Consider the following 15,049-nt stretch of genomic DNA (forward strand, 5'->3'; position numbering starts at 1 on the left):
TGTAATGCCCCCACCTGCTATAATGCCCCCACCTGCTGTAATGCCCCCACCTGCTATAATGCTCCCACCTGCTGTAATGCCCCCACCTGCTATAATGCCCCCACCTGCTATAATGCCCCCAGCTGCTGTAATACCCCCACCTGCTGTAATGCCCCCACCTGCTGTAATGCCCCCACCTGATATAATGCCCCCACCTGCTGTAATGCCCCTATCTTATTATGACATTACATGGGCCCCCACAGCAATGGTTTCCGCGGTGGGCCCTGTAAGTAAATACAGGATTGTAGGTGACATTTCGGTGATGCTGGGGAGATGGCCTTTACCCTTCTGTAGGGAATGGTATTGTGTTTACTGTCCTTCACATTCCTGGTTATCAGATGGGCCACAGCTCTCTGCGGTTTTGGGAATGGTGGAGACAGATGTTGACACTGTGTGTTTGTTATAAGCTGCGCGTTTCATCAGACAAATCAGACCGCAGCCATGAAACGACAGTCACAACGCGCATTGTGGGTCTTCATCGGGATATTCGCAGTGTTGTGTCTGGCAGACAAAGAGAAGTGTCCGGGTGAGTACGCTACACACAATGCTGAATAATGTCATATACACATTCCCCAGCGAGTACCTTCTACCTTTATTCCACTTATTCCCCTGTGTATCCAGAACCAGGAATTCCCGATCCTCCTGCACCTCATGCTGCCCACAATCAGTCCCCGAGGGCTCTAATAGCTTCCGGAGGGAATAGATAATATACTCATGTTGGAATCCATTGGCTGCTGGGGCTTCTCTCACCTCTGTGCTGACCCTATTTTTACACATTTTGCTCTGGTCACATTCCAACATCAATAATATTGTGTTTACTGCTGTACCTTGTTGTTCCCCGGTGATCTCCTGGTCCCCATCGGTGGTACAAGTCCCAGCACACTCCAGCAGCGAGCTGGTGAATTAGGAGACTCTCAGGCAGACTCCTGCAATGGGCCAGTCACAGCCCAGACGCTGGAAGTGGAGCAGAACCGGGCAGATCAGTCACTTATAGCGGAGGATGGACTGATCTGAGGAGCCTACCAGCTGTCTGTTATATGTGTGATAATATGGTCATCATATATTTTATAATATGCTAGTAATCTGACTGCCAAGTGTCCATTTGTTTATGCTTTCAGAGGAGCAGTCAGTATTCTCTCTGGGCTTAAATAGGCTGCTGCGACTGATCTGCATGTGACTGAGCTTCATAGGACTGATCTGCATGTGACTGAGCTTCATAGGACTGAGCTGCATGTGACTGAGCTGCATAGGACTGAGCTACACGTGACTGAGCTACAGTACATACGACTAAGCTGCATATGATTGTGCTGCATGTGACTGAGCTACATACGACTAAGCTGCATGTGACTGAGCTACACGTGACTGAACTACATACGACTAAGCTGCATATGACTGAGCTTCATACGACTGTGCTCCATAGGACTGAGCTACACATGACTGAGCTACATACAACTAAGCTGCATATGACTGAGCTACACGTGACTGAGCTGCATAGGACAGAGCTGCATAGGACTGAGCTACATAGGACTGAGCGGCTACATAGGACTGAGCTGCACGTGACTGAGCTGCACGTGACTGAGCTGCACGTGACTGAGCTGCATAGGACTGAGCTGCATAGGACTGAACTACATGTGACAGCTGCATAGGACTGAGTTACACATGACTGAGCTGCATGTGACTGAGCTGCATGTGACTGAGCTACATACGACTAAGCTGATATGACTGAGCTACACGTGACTGAACTACATACGACTAAGCTGCATATGACTGAGCTTCATACGACTGTGCTGCATAGGACTGAGCTACATACAACTAAGCTGCATATGACTGAGCTACACGTGACTGAGCTGCACGTGACTGAGCTACATAGGAATGAACTACACGTGACTGAGCTGCATAGGACTGGGCTGCATAGGACTGAGTGGCATGTAACTGAGTTACACATAACTGAGCTGCATGTGACTGAACTGTGTAGGACTGAGCTACATGCGACTGAGTTCATATGACTGAGCTGCATGTGACTGAGCTGTGTGGCACTGAGCTGCATGGGACTTATCTGCATGTGACTGAGCTGCATGTGACTGAGTTGTATGTGAATGAGCTGCATGAGGCTGAGCTATGTAGTACTAAGCTGCATATGACTGAGCTCCATGGGACTCTACTGCATATGAATTAGCTGCATGCGACTGAGCTGCATGTGAATGAGCTGCGTAGGACAGAACTGCATGCAACTGAGCTGTGGAGGACTGAGCTGCATGCGACTGAACTGCATATGAATTAGCTGCATGCGACTGAGTTGCATAGAACTGAGCTGCGTAGGACTGAGCTGCATATGAATGAGCTGCCTATGAATGAGCTGCATGCAAATGAGTTGCGTAGGACTGAGCTGCATGCGTCAGCTGTGTGCGACTGAGCTGAGTGTGACTGAGCTACATGTGACTGAGTTCATATGACTGAGCTGCTTAGGACTGATCTTCAAACAACTAAGCTGCATACGACTGAGCTGCGTAGGACTGAGCTGCATGCGACTGAGTTCATATGACTGAGCTGCATGCGACTGAGCTGTGTGGCACTGAGCTGCATGTGCCTGAGCTACATATGACTGAGCTGCATGCGACTGAGCTGCATATGAATTAGCTGCATGCGACTGAGTTGCATAGAACTGAGCTGCAAGTGACTGAGCTGTGTGGCACTGAGCTGCATGTGCCTGAGCTACATATGACTGAGCTGCATGCGACTGAGCTGTGTGGCACTGAGCTGCATGTGCCTGAACTTCATAGGACTGAGCTGCGTGGGACTGAACTGCATATGACTGAGCTGCGTAGGACTGAGCTGCATGCAACTGAGTTCCATAGTACTGGGCTGCACTTGATATTAGCTGCATACGACTGAGCTGCATAGGACTGAGCTGCATGCGACTGAGCTGAATATGAATTATCTGCATGCGACTGAGCTGTGTAGGATTGAGCTGCATATGAATGAGCTGCATACAACTGAGCTGCATGTGTGCAACTGAGATGTGTGCGACTGAGCTGCATATGAATGAGCTGCTTATGAATGAACTGCATGTGACTGAGTTGTGTAGGACTGAGCTGCATGCGATTGAGCTGTGTAGAACTTTGCTGCATGCGACTGAACGGCATATGAATGAGCTGCATATGAAAGAGCTGCGTAGGAATGAGCTGCATATGAAAGAGCTGCATAGGACTGAGCTGCATGTGACTGAGTTCATAGGACTGAGCTGCTTAGGGCTGAGCTAATTAGGACTAAGCTGCATAGGGCTGAGCTGCGTACAACTGAGCTGTGTACGACTGAGCTGCATGCTTCTGAGTTCATATGACTGAGCTGCATGTGACTTAGCTGTGTGGCACTGAGCTGGTGGGACTGAGCTGCATATGAATGAGCTGCGTAGGACTGAGCAGCATGAATGAGCTGCATGGGACTGAACTGCATATGAATGAGCTGCGTAGGACTGAGATGCATATTAATGAGCTGCGTAGGACTAAGGTGTATACGACTGAGCTGCATGGGACTGAGCTGCATATGAATGAGCTGCGTAGGACTGAGCAGCATGAATGAGCTGCATGGGACTGAACTGCATATGAATGAGCTGCGTAGGACTGAGATGCATATTAATGAGCTGCGTAGGACTAAGGTGTATACGACTGAGCTGCATGCGACTGAGCTGCTTGTGACTGAGCATCATTAATGAGCTGCATATGAATGAGCTGCGTAGGATTGAGCTGCGTAGGACTGAGCCGCATGTGACTGAGCCGCGTATGACTGAGCTGCATAGGACTGAGCTGCGTAGGACTGAGCCGCATGTGACTGAGCCGCGTATGACTGAGCTGCGTAGGACTGAGATGCATATTAATGAGCTGCGTAGGACTGAGCTGCGTAGGACTGAACTGCATATGAATGAGCTGCGTAGGACTGAGATGCATATTAATGAGCTGCGTAGGACTGAGCTGCTTGTGACTGAGCATCATTAATGAGCTGCATATGAATGAGCTGCGTAGGACTGAGCTGCGTAGGACTGAGCCGCATGTGACTGAGCCGCATGTGACTGAGCCGCATGTGACTGAGCTGCGTAGGACTGAGCTTTATACAACTGTGTCCCCCTTTTACCCCTGCCTCTGTTGTCAGGGCCACACGGTACCTAGAACTGGCACTGGGCAGACAATATAGCGCTGCAGACACCATGAGAGGGGGTTCCGGGTACTCAGTCACCTCCTGGTTCTGTCACTGTGCGTATACCGTGCTGGACATGTGACATACTGCGCCTGTCCCGTCACCAAGCTATTAGTGTAAATAAGGCAAATCATTTCTATGTGTGGGAATGTGGGTAGGTGGCCACCGTTACTGCTGGCAGCATTATGTCCACTAATACTTGCCGAGAGAGGGGCGGTTGGCGAGCACACACCTGTCTCCACCGGCCCTCGCGGCACATATTACAGACAGACACTATACCCATGTAATAAGTGTAACAGAGCGCATATAATTCTCTTTTTCACATTAGAGATAAAGATCCTTGAATTTGGCGATTCTGAAAGTCTTTCCATCCTGCGAGGATGTCCTGGAGCCGACGGCCCAAGAGGACAACCGGGAATGCATGGCCCGCCAGGAAACAAAGGTAATGCCATATATACCCTCCTCTCACCCTTTCCAATGGCAGAAATGTGCTGACACAGGACAGTGGTGCTAAAAAGAAATCCCAAAGAGCTGCCCCCAGAAAGTATTCACAGCGCTTCACTTTTTCCACGTTTTGTTATGTTACAGAAATGAATAAATTCATTTTTTCCCTCAAAATTCTACACACAATACCCCATAATGACAACGTGAAAAAAGTTTTTGGCATTTTTGCAAATGTATTAAAAATAAAAACCTAAGAAATCACATGTACATAATAAGTATTCACAGCCTTTGCCATGAAGCTCAAAATTGAGCTCGGGTGCATCCTGATTCCACTGATCATCCTTACAGCTTAATTGGAGTCCACCTGTGGTAACGTCAGATGATTGGACAGGATTTGGAAAGGCGCACACCTGTCTATATAAGGTCCCACACTTGACAGTGCATGTCTGAGCAAATGTCGAACGCGCCACTCACATGCAATCGCGATTCTCAGGCTGCGGCGCTGCTGATGTCAGCAAGTAACGCTGACGCCAGGAAATGACAAGAGACACACTCATTCACAACTGTGTACACAATCACAGTCTACAGACAAAAACAGGGAACGCTGAGGCTAGATCACCGCAGCGCCCTGACGGGTGACAATCGCTCTGTGGCGTGAGCCCATTGGGCTGGATGTAGTAAAGGGGAAACCTGGAGAAAAACACGAAACTTCAGTTTATGGTCTGTTGCTGCATCTCCCATATGCACTAAGCTCCGCATCCCGGAGTCTAGGTGCGGTGGAAGCTGACGTTACCCTACAGGAGGCGAGGGGCTTCAATCCGCATTTGACTCTCAGAGGGATCCAATCACATCCCTCCCAGCCCCCCATGGTCACCACATCCATCTACACGTGCGCAGAGGGACCACCGAGGCGGAAACATCATCGCACAGGACCGCTCTTATCAGAAGATCCGGCCTTTCATTACTAATCGCGTATGTTAGTACAGAATGATTAGTATAGGTGAGGTAAGTGGCGGGATGAGCGATGCTTAGTACATCCTGTCCACACTGTGCAGCCAGTTACTAATCGCGTATGTTAGTACAGAATGATTAGTATAGGTGAGGTAAGTGGTGGGATGAGCGATGCTTAGTACATCTTGTCCACAGTGTGCAGCCAGTTACTAATCGCGTATGTTAGTACAGAATGATTAGTATAGGTGAGGTAAGTGGCGGGATGAGCGATGCTTAGTACATCCTGTCCACACTGTGCAGCCAGTTACTAATCGCGTATGTTAGTACAGAATGATTAGTATAGGTGAGGTAAGTGGTGGGATGAGCGATGCTTAGTACATCCTGTCCACAGTGTGCAGCCAGTTACTAATCGCGTATGTTAGTACAGAATGATTAGTATAGGTGAGGTAAGTGGCGGGATGAGCGATGCTTAGTACATCCTGTCCACAGTGTGCAGCCAGTTACTAATCGCGTATGTTAGTACAGAATGATTAGTATAGGTGAGGTAAGTGGCGGAATGAGCGATGCTTAGTACATCTTGTCCACAGTGTGCAGCCAGTTACTAATCGCGTATGTTAGTACAGAATGATTAGTATAGGTGAGGTAAGTGGCGGGATGAGCGATGCTTAGTACATCCTGTCCACACTGTGCAGCCAGTTACTAATCGCGTATGTTAGTACAGAATGATTAGTATAGGTGAGGTAAGTGGCGGGATGAGCGATGCTTAGTACATCCTGTCCACACTGTGCAGCCAGTTACTAATCACGTATGTTAGTACAGAATGATTAGTATAGGTGAGGTAAGTGGCGGGATGAGCGATGCTTAGTACATCCTGTCCACAGTGTGCAGCCAGTTACTAATCACGTATGTTAGTACAGAATGATTAGTATAGGTGAGGTAAGTGGCGGGATGAGTGATGCTTAGTACATCCTGTCCACAGTGTGCAGCCAGTTACTAATCGCGTATGTTAGTACAGAATGATTAGTATAGGTGAGGTAAGTGGCGGGATGAGCGATGCTTAGTACATCCTGTCCAGAGTGTGCAGCCAGTTACTAATCGCGTATGTTAGTACAGAATGATTAGTATAGGTGAGGTAAGTGGCGGGATGAGCGATGCTTAGTACATCCTGTCCACAGTGTGCAGCCAGTTACTAATCGCGTATGTTAGTACAGAATGATTAGTATAGGTGAGGTAAGTGGCGGGATGAGCGATGCTTAGTACATCCTGTCCAGAGTGTGCAGCCAGTTACTAATCGCGTATGTTAGTACAGAATGATTAGTATAGGTGAGGTAAGTGGTGGGATGAGCGATGCTTAGTACATCCTGTCCAGAGTGTGCAGCCAGTTACTAATCGCGTATGTTAGTACAGAATGATTAGTATAGGTGAGGTAAGTAGCGGGATGAGCGATGCTTAGTACATCCTGTCCACAGTGTGCAGCCAGTTACTAATCGCGTATGTTAGTACAGAATGATTAGTATAGGTGAGGTAAGTGGTGGGATGAGCGATGCTTAGTACATCCTGTCCACACTGTGCAGCCAGTTACTAATCGCATATGTTAGTACAGAATGATTAGTATAGGTGAGGTAAGTGGCGGGATGAGCGATGCTTAGTACATCCTGTCCACAGTGTGCAGCCAGTTACTAATCGCGTATGTTAGTACAGAATGATTAGTATAGGTGAGGTAAGTGGCGGGATGAGTGATGCTTAGTACATCCTGTCCACAGTGTGCAGCCAGTTACTAATCGCGTATGTTAGTACAGAATGATTAGTATAGGTGAGGTAAGTGGTGGGATGAGTGATGCTTAGTACGTCCTGTCCACAGTGTGCAGCCAGTTACTAATCGCGTATGTTAGTACAGAATGATTAGTATAGGTGAGGTAAGTGGTGGGATGAGCGATGCTTAGTACATCCTGTCCAGAGTGTGCAGCCAGTCACTAATCACGTATGTTAGTACAGAATGATTAGTGTAGGTGAGGTAAGTGGCGGGATGAGCGATGCTTAGTACATCCTGTCCACAGTGTGCAGCCAGTTACTAATCGCGTATGTTAGTACAGAATGATTAGTATAGGTGAGGTAAGTGGCGGGATGAGCGATGCTTAGTACATCCTGTCCAGAGTGTGCAGCCAGATACTAATCGCGTATGTTAGTACAGAATGATTAGTATAGGTGAGGTAAGTGGCGGGATGAGCGATGCTTAGTACATCCTGTCCACAGTGTGCAGCCAGTTACTAATCGCGTATGTTAGTACAGAATGATTAGTATAGGTGAAGTAAGTGGTGGGATGAGCGATGCTTAGTACATCCTGTCCACAGTGTGCAGCCAGTTACTAATCGCGTATGTTAGTACAGAATGATTAGTGTAGGTGAGGTAAGTGGCGGGATGAGCGATGCTTAGTACATCCTGTCCAGAGTGTGCAGCCAGTTACTAATCGCGTATGTTAGTACAGAATGATTAGTATAGGTGAGGTAAGTGGCGGGATGAGCGATGCTTAGTACATCCTGTCCAGAGTGTGCAGCCAGTTACTAATCGCGTATGTTAGTACAGAATGATTAGTATAGGTGAGGTAAGTGGCGGGATGAGCGATGCTTAGTACATCCTGTCCACAGTGTGCAGCCAGTTACTAATCGCGTATGTTAGTACAGAATGATTAGTATAGGTGAGGTAAGTGGCGGGATGAGCGATGCTTAGTACATCCTGTCCAGAGTGTGCAGCCAGATACTAATCGCGTATGTTAGTACAGAATGATTAGTATAGGTGAGGTAAGTGGCGGGATGAGCGATGCTTAGTACATCCTGTCCACAGTGTGCAGCCAGTTACTAATCGCGTATGTTAGTACAGAATGATTAGTATAGGTGAAGTAAGTGGTGGGATGAGCGATGCTTAGTACATCCTGTCCACAGTGTGCAGCCAGTTACTAATCGCGTATGTTAGTACAGAATGATTAGTGTAGGTGAGGTAAGTGGCGGGATGAGCGATGCTTAGTACATCCTGTCCAGAGTGTGCAGCCAGTTACTAATCGCGTATGTTAGTACAGAATGATTAGTATAGGTGAGGTAAGTGGCGGGATGAGCGATGCTTAGTACATCCTGTCCAGAGTGTGCAGCCAGTTACTAATCGCGTATGTTAGTACAGAATGATTAGTATAGGTGAGGTAAGTGGCGGGATGAGCGATGCTTAGTACATCCTGTCCACAGTGTGCAGCCAGTTACTAATCGCGTATGTTAGTACAGAATGATTAGTATAGGTGAGGTAAGTGGCGGGATGAGCGATGCTTAGTACATCCTGTCCACAGTGTGCAGCCAGTTACTAATCGCGTATGTTAGTACAGAATGATTAGTGTAGGTGAGGTAAGTGGCGGGATGAGCGATGCTTAGTACATCCTGTCCACAGTGTGCAGCCAGTTACTAATCGCGTATGTTAGTACAGAATGATTAGTATAGGTGAGGTAAGTGGTGGGATGAGCGATGCTTAGTACATCCTGTTCACAGTGTGCAGCCAGTTACTAATCGCGTATGTTAGTACAGAATGATTAGTATAGGTGAGGTAAGTGGCGGGATGAGCGATGCTTAGTACATCCTGTCCACACTGTGCAGCCAGTTACTAATCGCGTATGTTAGTACAGAATGATTAGTATAGGTAAGGTAAGTGGTGGGATGAGCGATGCTTAGTACATCCTGTCCAGAGTGTGCAGCCAGTTACTAATCGCGTATGTTACTACAGAATGATTAGTATAGGTGAGGTAAGTGGCGGGATGAGCGATGCTTAGTACATCCTGTCCACAGTGTGCAGCCAGTTACTAATCGCGTATGTTAGTACAGAATGACTAGTATAGGTGAGGTAAGTGACGGGATGAGCGATGCTTAGTACATCCTGTCCAGAGTGTGCAGCCAGTTACTAATCGCGTATGTTAGTACAGAATGATTAGTATAGGTGAGGTAAGTGGCGGGATGAGCGATGCTTAGTACATCCTGTCCACACTGTGCAGCCAGTTACTAATCGCGTATGTTAGTACAGAATGATTAGTATAGGTAAGGTAAGTGGTGGGATGAGCGATGCTTAGTACATCCTGTCCAGAGTGTGCAGCCAGTTACTAATCGCGTATGTTACTACAGAATGATTAGTATAGGTGAGGTAAGTGGCGGGATGAGCGATGCTTAGTACATCCTGTCCACAGTGTGCAGCCAGTTACTAATCGCGTATGTTAGTACAGAATGACTAGTATAGGTGAGGTAAGTGACGGGATGAGCGATGCTTAGTACATCCTGTCCAGAGTGTGCAGCCAGTTACTAATCGCGTATGTTAGTACAGAATGATTAGTATAGGTGAGGTAAGTGGCGGGATGAGCGATGCTTAGTACATCCTGTCCAGAGTGTGCAGCCAGTTACTAATCGCGTATGTTAGTACAGAATGATTAGTATAGGTGAGGTAAGTGGTGGGATGAGCGATGCTTAGTACATCCTGTCCACACTGTGCAGCCAGTTACTAATCGCGTATGTTAGTACAGAATGATTAGTATAGGTGAGGTAAGTGGCGGGATGAGCGATGCTTAGTACATCCTGTCCACAGTGTGCAGCCAGTTACTAATCGCGTATGTTAGTAGAGAATGATTAGTATAGGTGAGGTAAGTGGTGGGATGAGTGATGCTTAGTACATCCTGTCCACAGTGTGCAGCCAGTTACTAATCGCGTATGTTAGTACAGAATGATTAGTATAGGTGAGGTAAGTGGCGGGATGAGCGATGCTTAGTACATCCTGTCCAGAGTGTGCAGCCAGTTACTAATCGCGTATGTTAGTACAGAATGACTAGTATAGGTGAGGTAAGTGACGGGATGAGCGATGCTTAGTACATCCTGTCCAGAGTGTGCAGCCAGTTACTAATCGCGTATGTTAGTACAGAATGATTAGTATAGGTGAGGTAAGTGGCGGGATGAGCGATGCTTAGTACATCCTGTCCACAGTGTGCAGCCAGTTACTAATCGCGTATGTTAGTACAGAATGATTAGTATAGGTGAGGTAAGTGGCGGGATGAGCGATGCTTAGTACATCCTGTCCAGAGTGTGCAGCCAGTTACTAATCGCGTATGTTAGTACAGAATGATTAGTACAGGTGAGGTAAGTGGCGGGATGAGCGATGCTTAGTACATCCTGTCCAGAGTGTGCAGCCAGTTACTAATCGCGTATGTTAGTACAGAATGATTAGTATAGGTGAGGTAAGTGGCGGGATGAGCGATGCTTAGTACATCCTGTCCAGAGTGTGCAGCCAGTCACTAATCGCGTATGTTAGTACAGAATGATTAGTATAGGTGAGGTAAGTGGTGGGATGAGCGATGCTTAGTACGTCCTGTCCAGAGTGTGCAGCCAGTTACTAATCGCGTATGTTAGTACAGAATGATTAGTATAGGTGAGGTAAGTGGCGGGATGAGCGATGCTTAGTAAGTCCTGTCCAGAGTGTGCAGCCAGTTACTAATCGCGTATGTTAGTACAGAATGATTAGTATAGGTGAGGTAAGTGGCGGGATGAGCGATGCTTAGTACATCCTGTCCAGAGTGTGCAGCCAGTTACTAATCGCGTATGTTAGTACAGAATGATTAGTATAGGTGAGGTAAGTGGTGGGATGAGCGATGCTTAGTACATCCTGTCCACACTGTGCAGCCAGTTACTAATCGCGTATGTTAGTACAGAATGATTAGTATAGGTGAGGTAAGTGGCGGGATGAGCGATGCTTAGTAAGTCCTGTCCAGAGTGTGCAGCCAGTTACTAATCGCGTATGTTAGTACAGAATGATTAGTATAGGTGAGGTAAGTGGCGGGATGAGCGATGCTTAGTACATCCTGTCCAGAGTGTGCAGCCAGTTACTAATCGCGTATGTTAGTACAGAATGATTAGTATAGGTGAGGTAAGTGGCGGGATGAGTAATGCTTAGTACATCCTGTCCACACTGTGCAGCCAGTTACTAATCGCGTATGTTAGTACAGAATGATTAGTATAGGGGAGGTAAGTGGCGGAATGAGCGATGCTTAGTACATCCTGTCCAGAGTGTGCAGCCAGTTACTAATCGCGTATGTTAGTACAGAATGATTAGTATAGGTGAGGTAAGTGACGGGATGAGCGATGCTTAGTACATCCTGTCCACAGTGTGCAGCCAGTTACTAATCGCGTATGTTAGTACAGAATGATTAGTATAGGTGAGGTAAGTGGCGGGATGAGCGATGCTTAGTACATCCTGTCCAGAGTGTGCAGCCAGTTACTAATCGCGTATGTTAGTACAGAATGATTAGTACAGGTGAGGTAAGTGGCGGGATGAGCGATGCTTAGTACATCCTGTCCAGAGTGTGCAGCCAGTTACTAATCGCGTATGTTAGTACAGAATGATTAGTATAGGTGAGGTAAGTGGCGGGATGAGCGATGCTTAGTAAGCCCTGTCCAGAGTGTGCAGCCAGTTACTAATCGCGTATGTTAGTACAGAATGATTAGTATAGGTGAGGTAAGTGGCGGGATGAGCGATGCTTAGTAAGTCCTGTCCAGAGTGTGCAGCCAGTTACTAATCGCGTATGTTAGTACAGAATGATTAGTATAGGTGAGGTAAGTGGCGGGATGAGCGATGCTTAGTACATCCTGTCCAGAGTGTGCAGCCAGTTACTAATCGCGTATGTTAGTACAGAATGATTAGTATAGGTGAGGTAAGTGGTGGGATGAGCGATGCTTAGTACATCCTGTCCACACTGTGCAGCCAGTTACTAATCGCGTATGTTAGTACAGAATGATTAGTATAGGTGAGGTAAGTGGCGGGATGAGCGATGCTTAGTAAGTCCTGTCCAGAGTGTGCAGCCAGTTACTAATCGCGTATGTTAGTACAGAATGATTAGTATAGGTGAGGTAAGTGGCGGGATGAGCGATGCTTAGTACGTCCTGTCCAGAGTGTGCAGCCAGTTACTAATCGCGTATGTTAGTACAGAATGATTAGTATAGGTGAGGTAAGTGGCGGGATGAGCGATGCTTAGTAAGTCCTGTCCAGAGTGTGCAGCCAGTTACTAATCGCGTATGTTAGTACAGAATGATTAGTATAGGTGAGGTAAGTGACGGGATGAGCGATGCTTAGTACATCCTGTCCACACTGTGCAGCCAGTTACTAATCGCGTATGTTAGTACAGAATGATTAGTATAGGGGAGGTAAGTGGCGGAATGAGCGATGCTTAGTACATCCTGTCCAGAGTGTGCAGCCAGTTACTAATCGCGTATGTTAGTACAAAATGATTAGTATAGGTGAGATAAGTGGCGGGATGAGCGATGCTTAGTACATCCTGTACACAGTGTGCAGCCAGTTACTAATCGCGTATGTTAGTACAGAATGATTAGTATAGGTGAGGTAAGTGGCGGGATGAGTAATGCTTAGTACATCCTGTCCACAGTGTGCAGCCAGTTACTAATCGCGTATGTTAGTACAGAATGATTAGTATAGGTGAGGTAAGTAGCGGGATGAGCGATGCTTAGTACATCCTGTCCACAGTGTGCAGCCAGTTACTAATGGCGTATGTTACTACAGAATGATTAGTATAGGTGAGGTAAGTGGCGGGATGAGTGATGCTTAGTACATCCTGTCCACACTGTGCAGCCAGTTACTAATCGCGTATGTTAGTACAGAATGATTAGTATAGGTGAGGTAAGTGGCGGGATGAGTGATGCTTAGTACATCCTGTCCACAGTGTGCAGCCAGTTACTAATCGCGTATGTTAGTAGAGAATGATTAGTATAGGTGAGGTAAGTGGTGGGATGAGTGATGCTTAGTACATCCTGTCCAGAGTGTGCAGCCAGTTACTAATCGCGTATGTTAGTACAGAATGATTAGTATAGGTGAGGTAAGTGGCGGGATGAGCGATGCTTAGTACATCCTGTCCACACTGTGCAGCCAGTTACTAATCGCGTATGTTAGTACAGAATGATTAGTATAGGTGAGGTAAGTGGTGGGATGAGTGATGCTTAGTACATCCTGTCCACAGTGTGCAGCCAGTTACTAATCGCGTATGTTAGTACAGAATGATTAGTATAGGTGAGGTAAGTGGTGGGATGAGTGATGCTTAGTACATCCTGTCCATAGTGTGCAGCCAGTTACTAATCGCGTATGTTAGTACAGAATGATTAGTATAGGTGAGGTAAGTGGCGGGATGAGCGATGCTTAGTACATCCTGTCCACAGTGTGCAGCCAGTTACTAATCGCGTATGTTAGTACAGAATGATTAGTATAGGTGAGGTAAGTGGTGGGATGAGCGATGCTTAGTACATCCTGTCCACAGTGTGCAGCCAGTTACTAATCGCGTATGTTAGTACAGAATGATTAGTATAGGTGAGGTAAGTGGCGGGATGAGCGATGCTTAGTACATCCTGTCCAGAGTGTGCAGCCAGTTACTAATCGCGTATGTTAGTACAGAATGATTAGTACAGGTGAGGTAAGTGGCGGGATGAGCGATGCTTAGTACATCCTGTCCACACTGTGCAGCCAGTTACTAATCGCGTATGTTAGTACAGAATGATTAGTATAGGTGAGGTAAGTGGCGGGATGAGCGATGCTTAGTACATCCTGTCCACACTGTGCAGCCAGTTACTAATCGCGTATGTTAGTACAGAATGATTAGTATAGGTAAGGTAAGTGGTGGGATGAGCGATGCTTAGTACATCCTGTCCAGAGTGTGCAGCCAGTTACTAATCGCGTATGTTACTACAGAATGATTAGTATAGGTGAGGTAAGTGGCGGGATGAGCGATGCTTAGTACATCCTGTCCACAGTGTGCAGCCAGTTACTAATCGCGTATGTTAGTACAGAATGACTAGTATAGGTGAGGTAAGTGACGGGATGAGCGATGCTTAGTACATCCTGTCCAGAGTGTGCAGCCAGTTACTAATCGCGTATGTTAGTACAGAATGATTAGTATAGGTGAGGTAAGTGGCGGGATGAGCGATGCTTAGTACATCCTGTCCAGAGTGTGCAGCCAGTTACTAATCGCGTATGTTAGTACAGAATGATTAGTATAGGTGAGGTAAGTGGTGGGATGAGCGATGCTTAGTACATCCTGTCCACACTGTGCAGCCAGTTACTAATCGCGTATGTTAGTACAGAATGATTAGTATAGGTGAGGTAAGTGGCGGGATGAGCGATGCTTAGTACATCCTGTCCACAGTGTGCAGCCAGTTACTAATCGCGTATGTTAGTAGAGAATGATTAGTATAGGTGAGGTAAGTGGTGGGATGAGTGATGCTTAGTACATCCTGTCCACAGTGTGCAGCCAGTTACTAATCGCGTATGTTAGTACAGAATGATTAGTATAGGTGAGGTAAGTGGCGGGATGAGCGATGCTTAGTACATCCTGTCCAGAGTGTGCAGCCAGTTACTA

At 46.9% G+C, this 15,049-nt stretch overlaps 1 protein-coding gene across 1 annotated transcript in view; it reads left to right on the forward strand.

The window, feature by feature from the left end:
- The first annotated feature begins 428 nt into the window (after window positions 1–428).
- LOC134948063 (ficolin-1-B-like) overlaps window positions 429–15,049 on the forward strand; it is a 153,865-nt gene continuing 139,244 nt past the window's right edge. The window contains exons 1-2 of the mRNA XM_063935820.1: window positions 429–565; window positions 4,559–4,672. Coding sequence (XP_063791890.1) covers window positions 481–565; window positions 4,559–4,672 — 199 coding nt within the window. The 5' untranslated portion in view covers window positions 429–480. The remainder of the gene's footprint in view (window positions 566–4,558; window positions 4,673–15,049) is intronic.

Source organism: Pseudophryne corroboree, chromosome 8 (genome assembly GCF_028390025.1).
Source record: "Pseudophryne corroboree isolate aPseCor3 chromosome 8, aPseCor3.hap2, whole genome shotgun sequence".
In the NCBI taxonomy this organism is placed as follows: Eukaryota; Metazoa; Chordata; class Amphibia; order Anura; family Myobatrachidae; genus Pseudophryne; species Pseudophryne corroboree.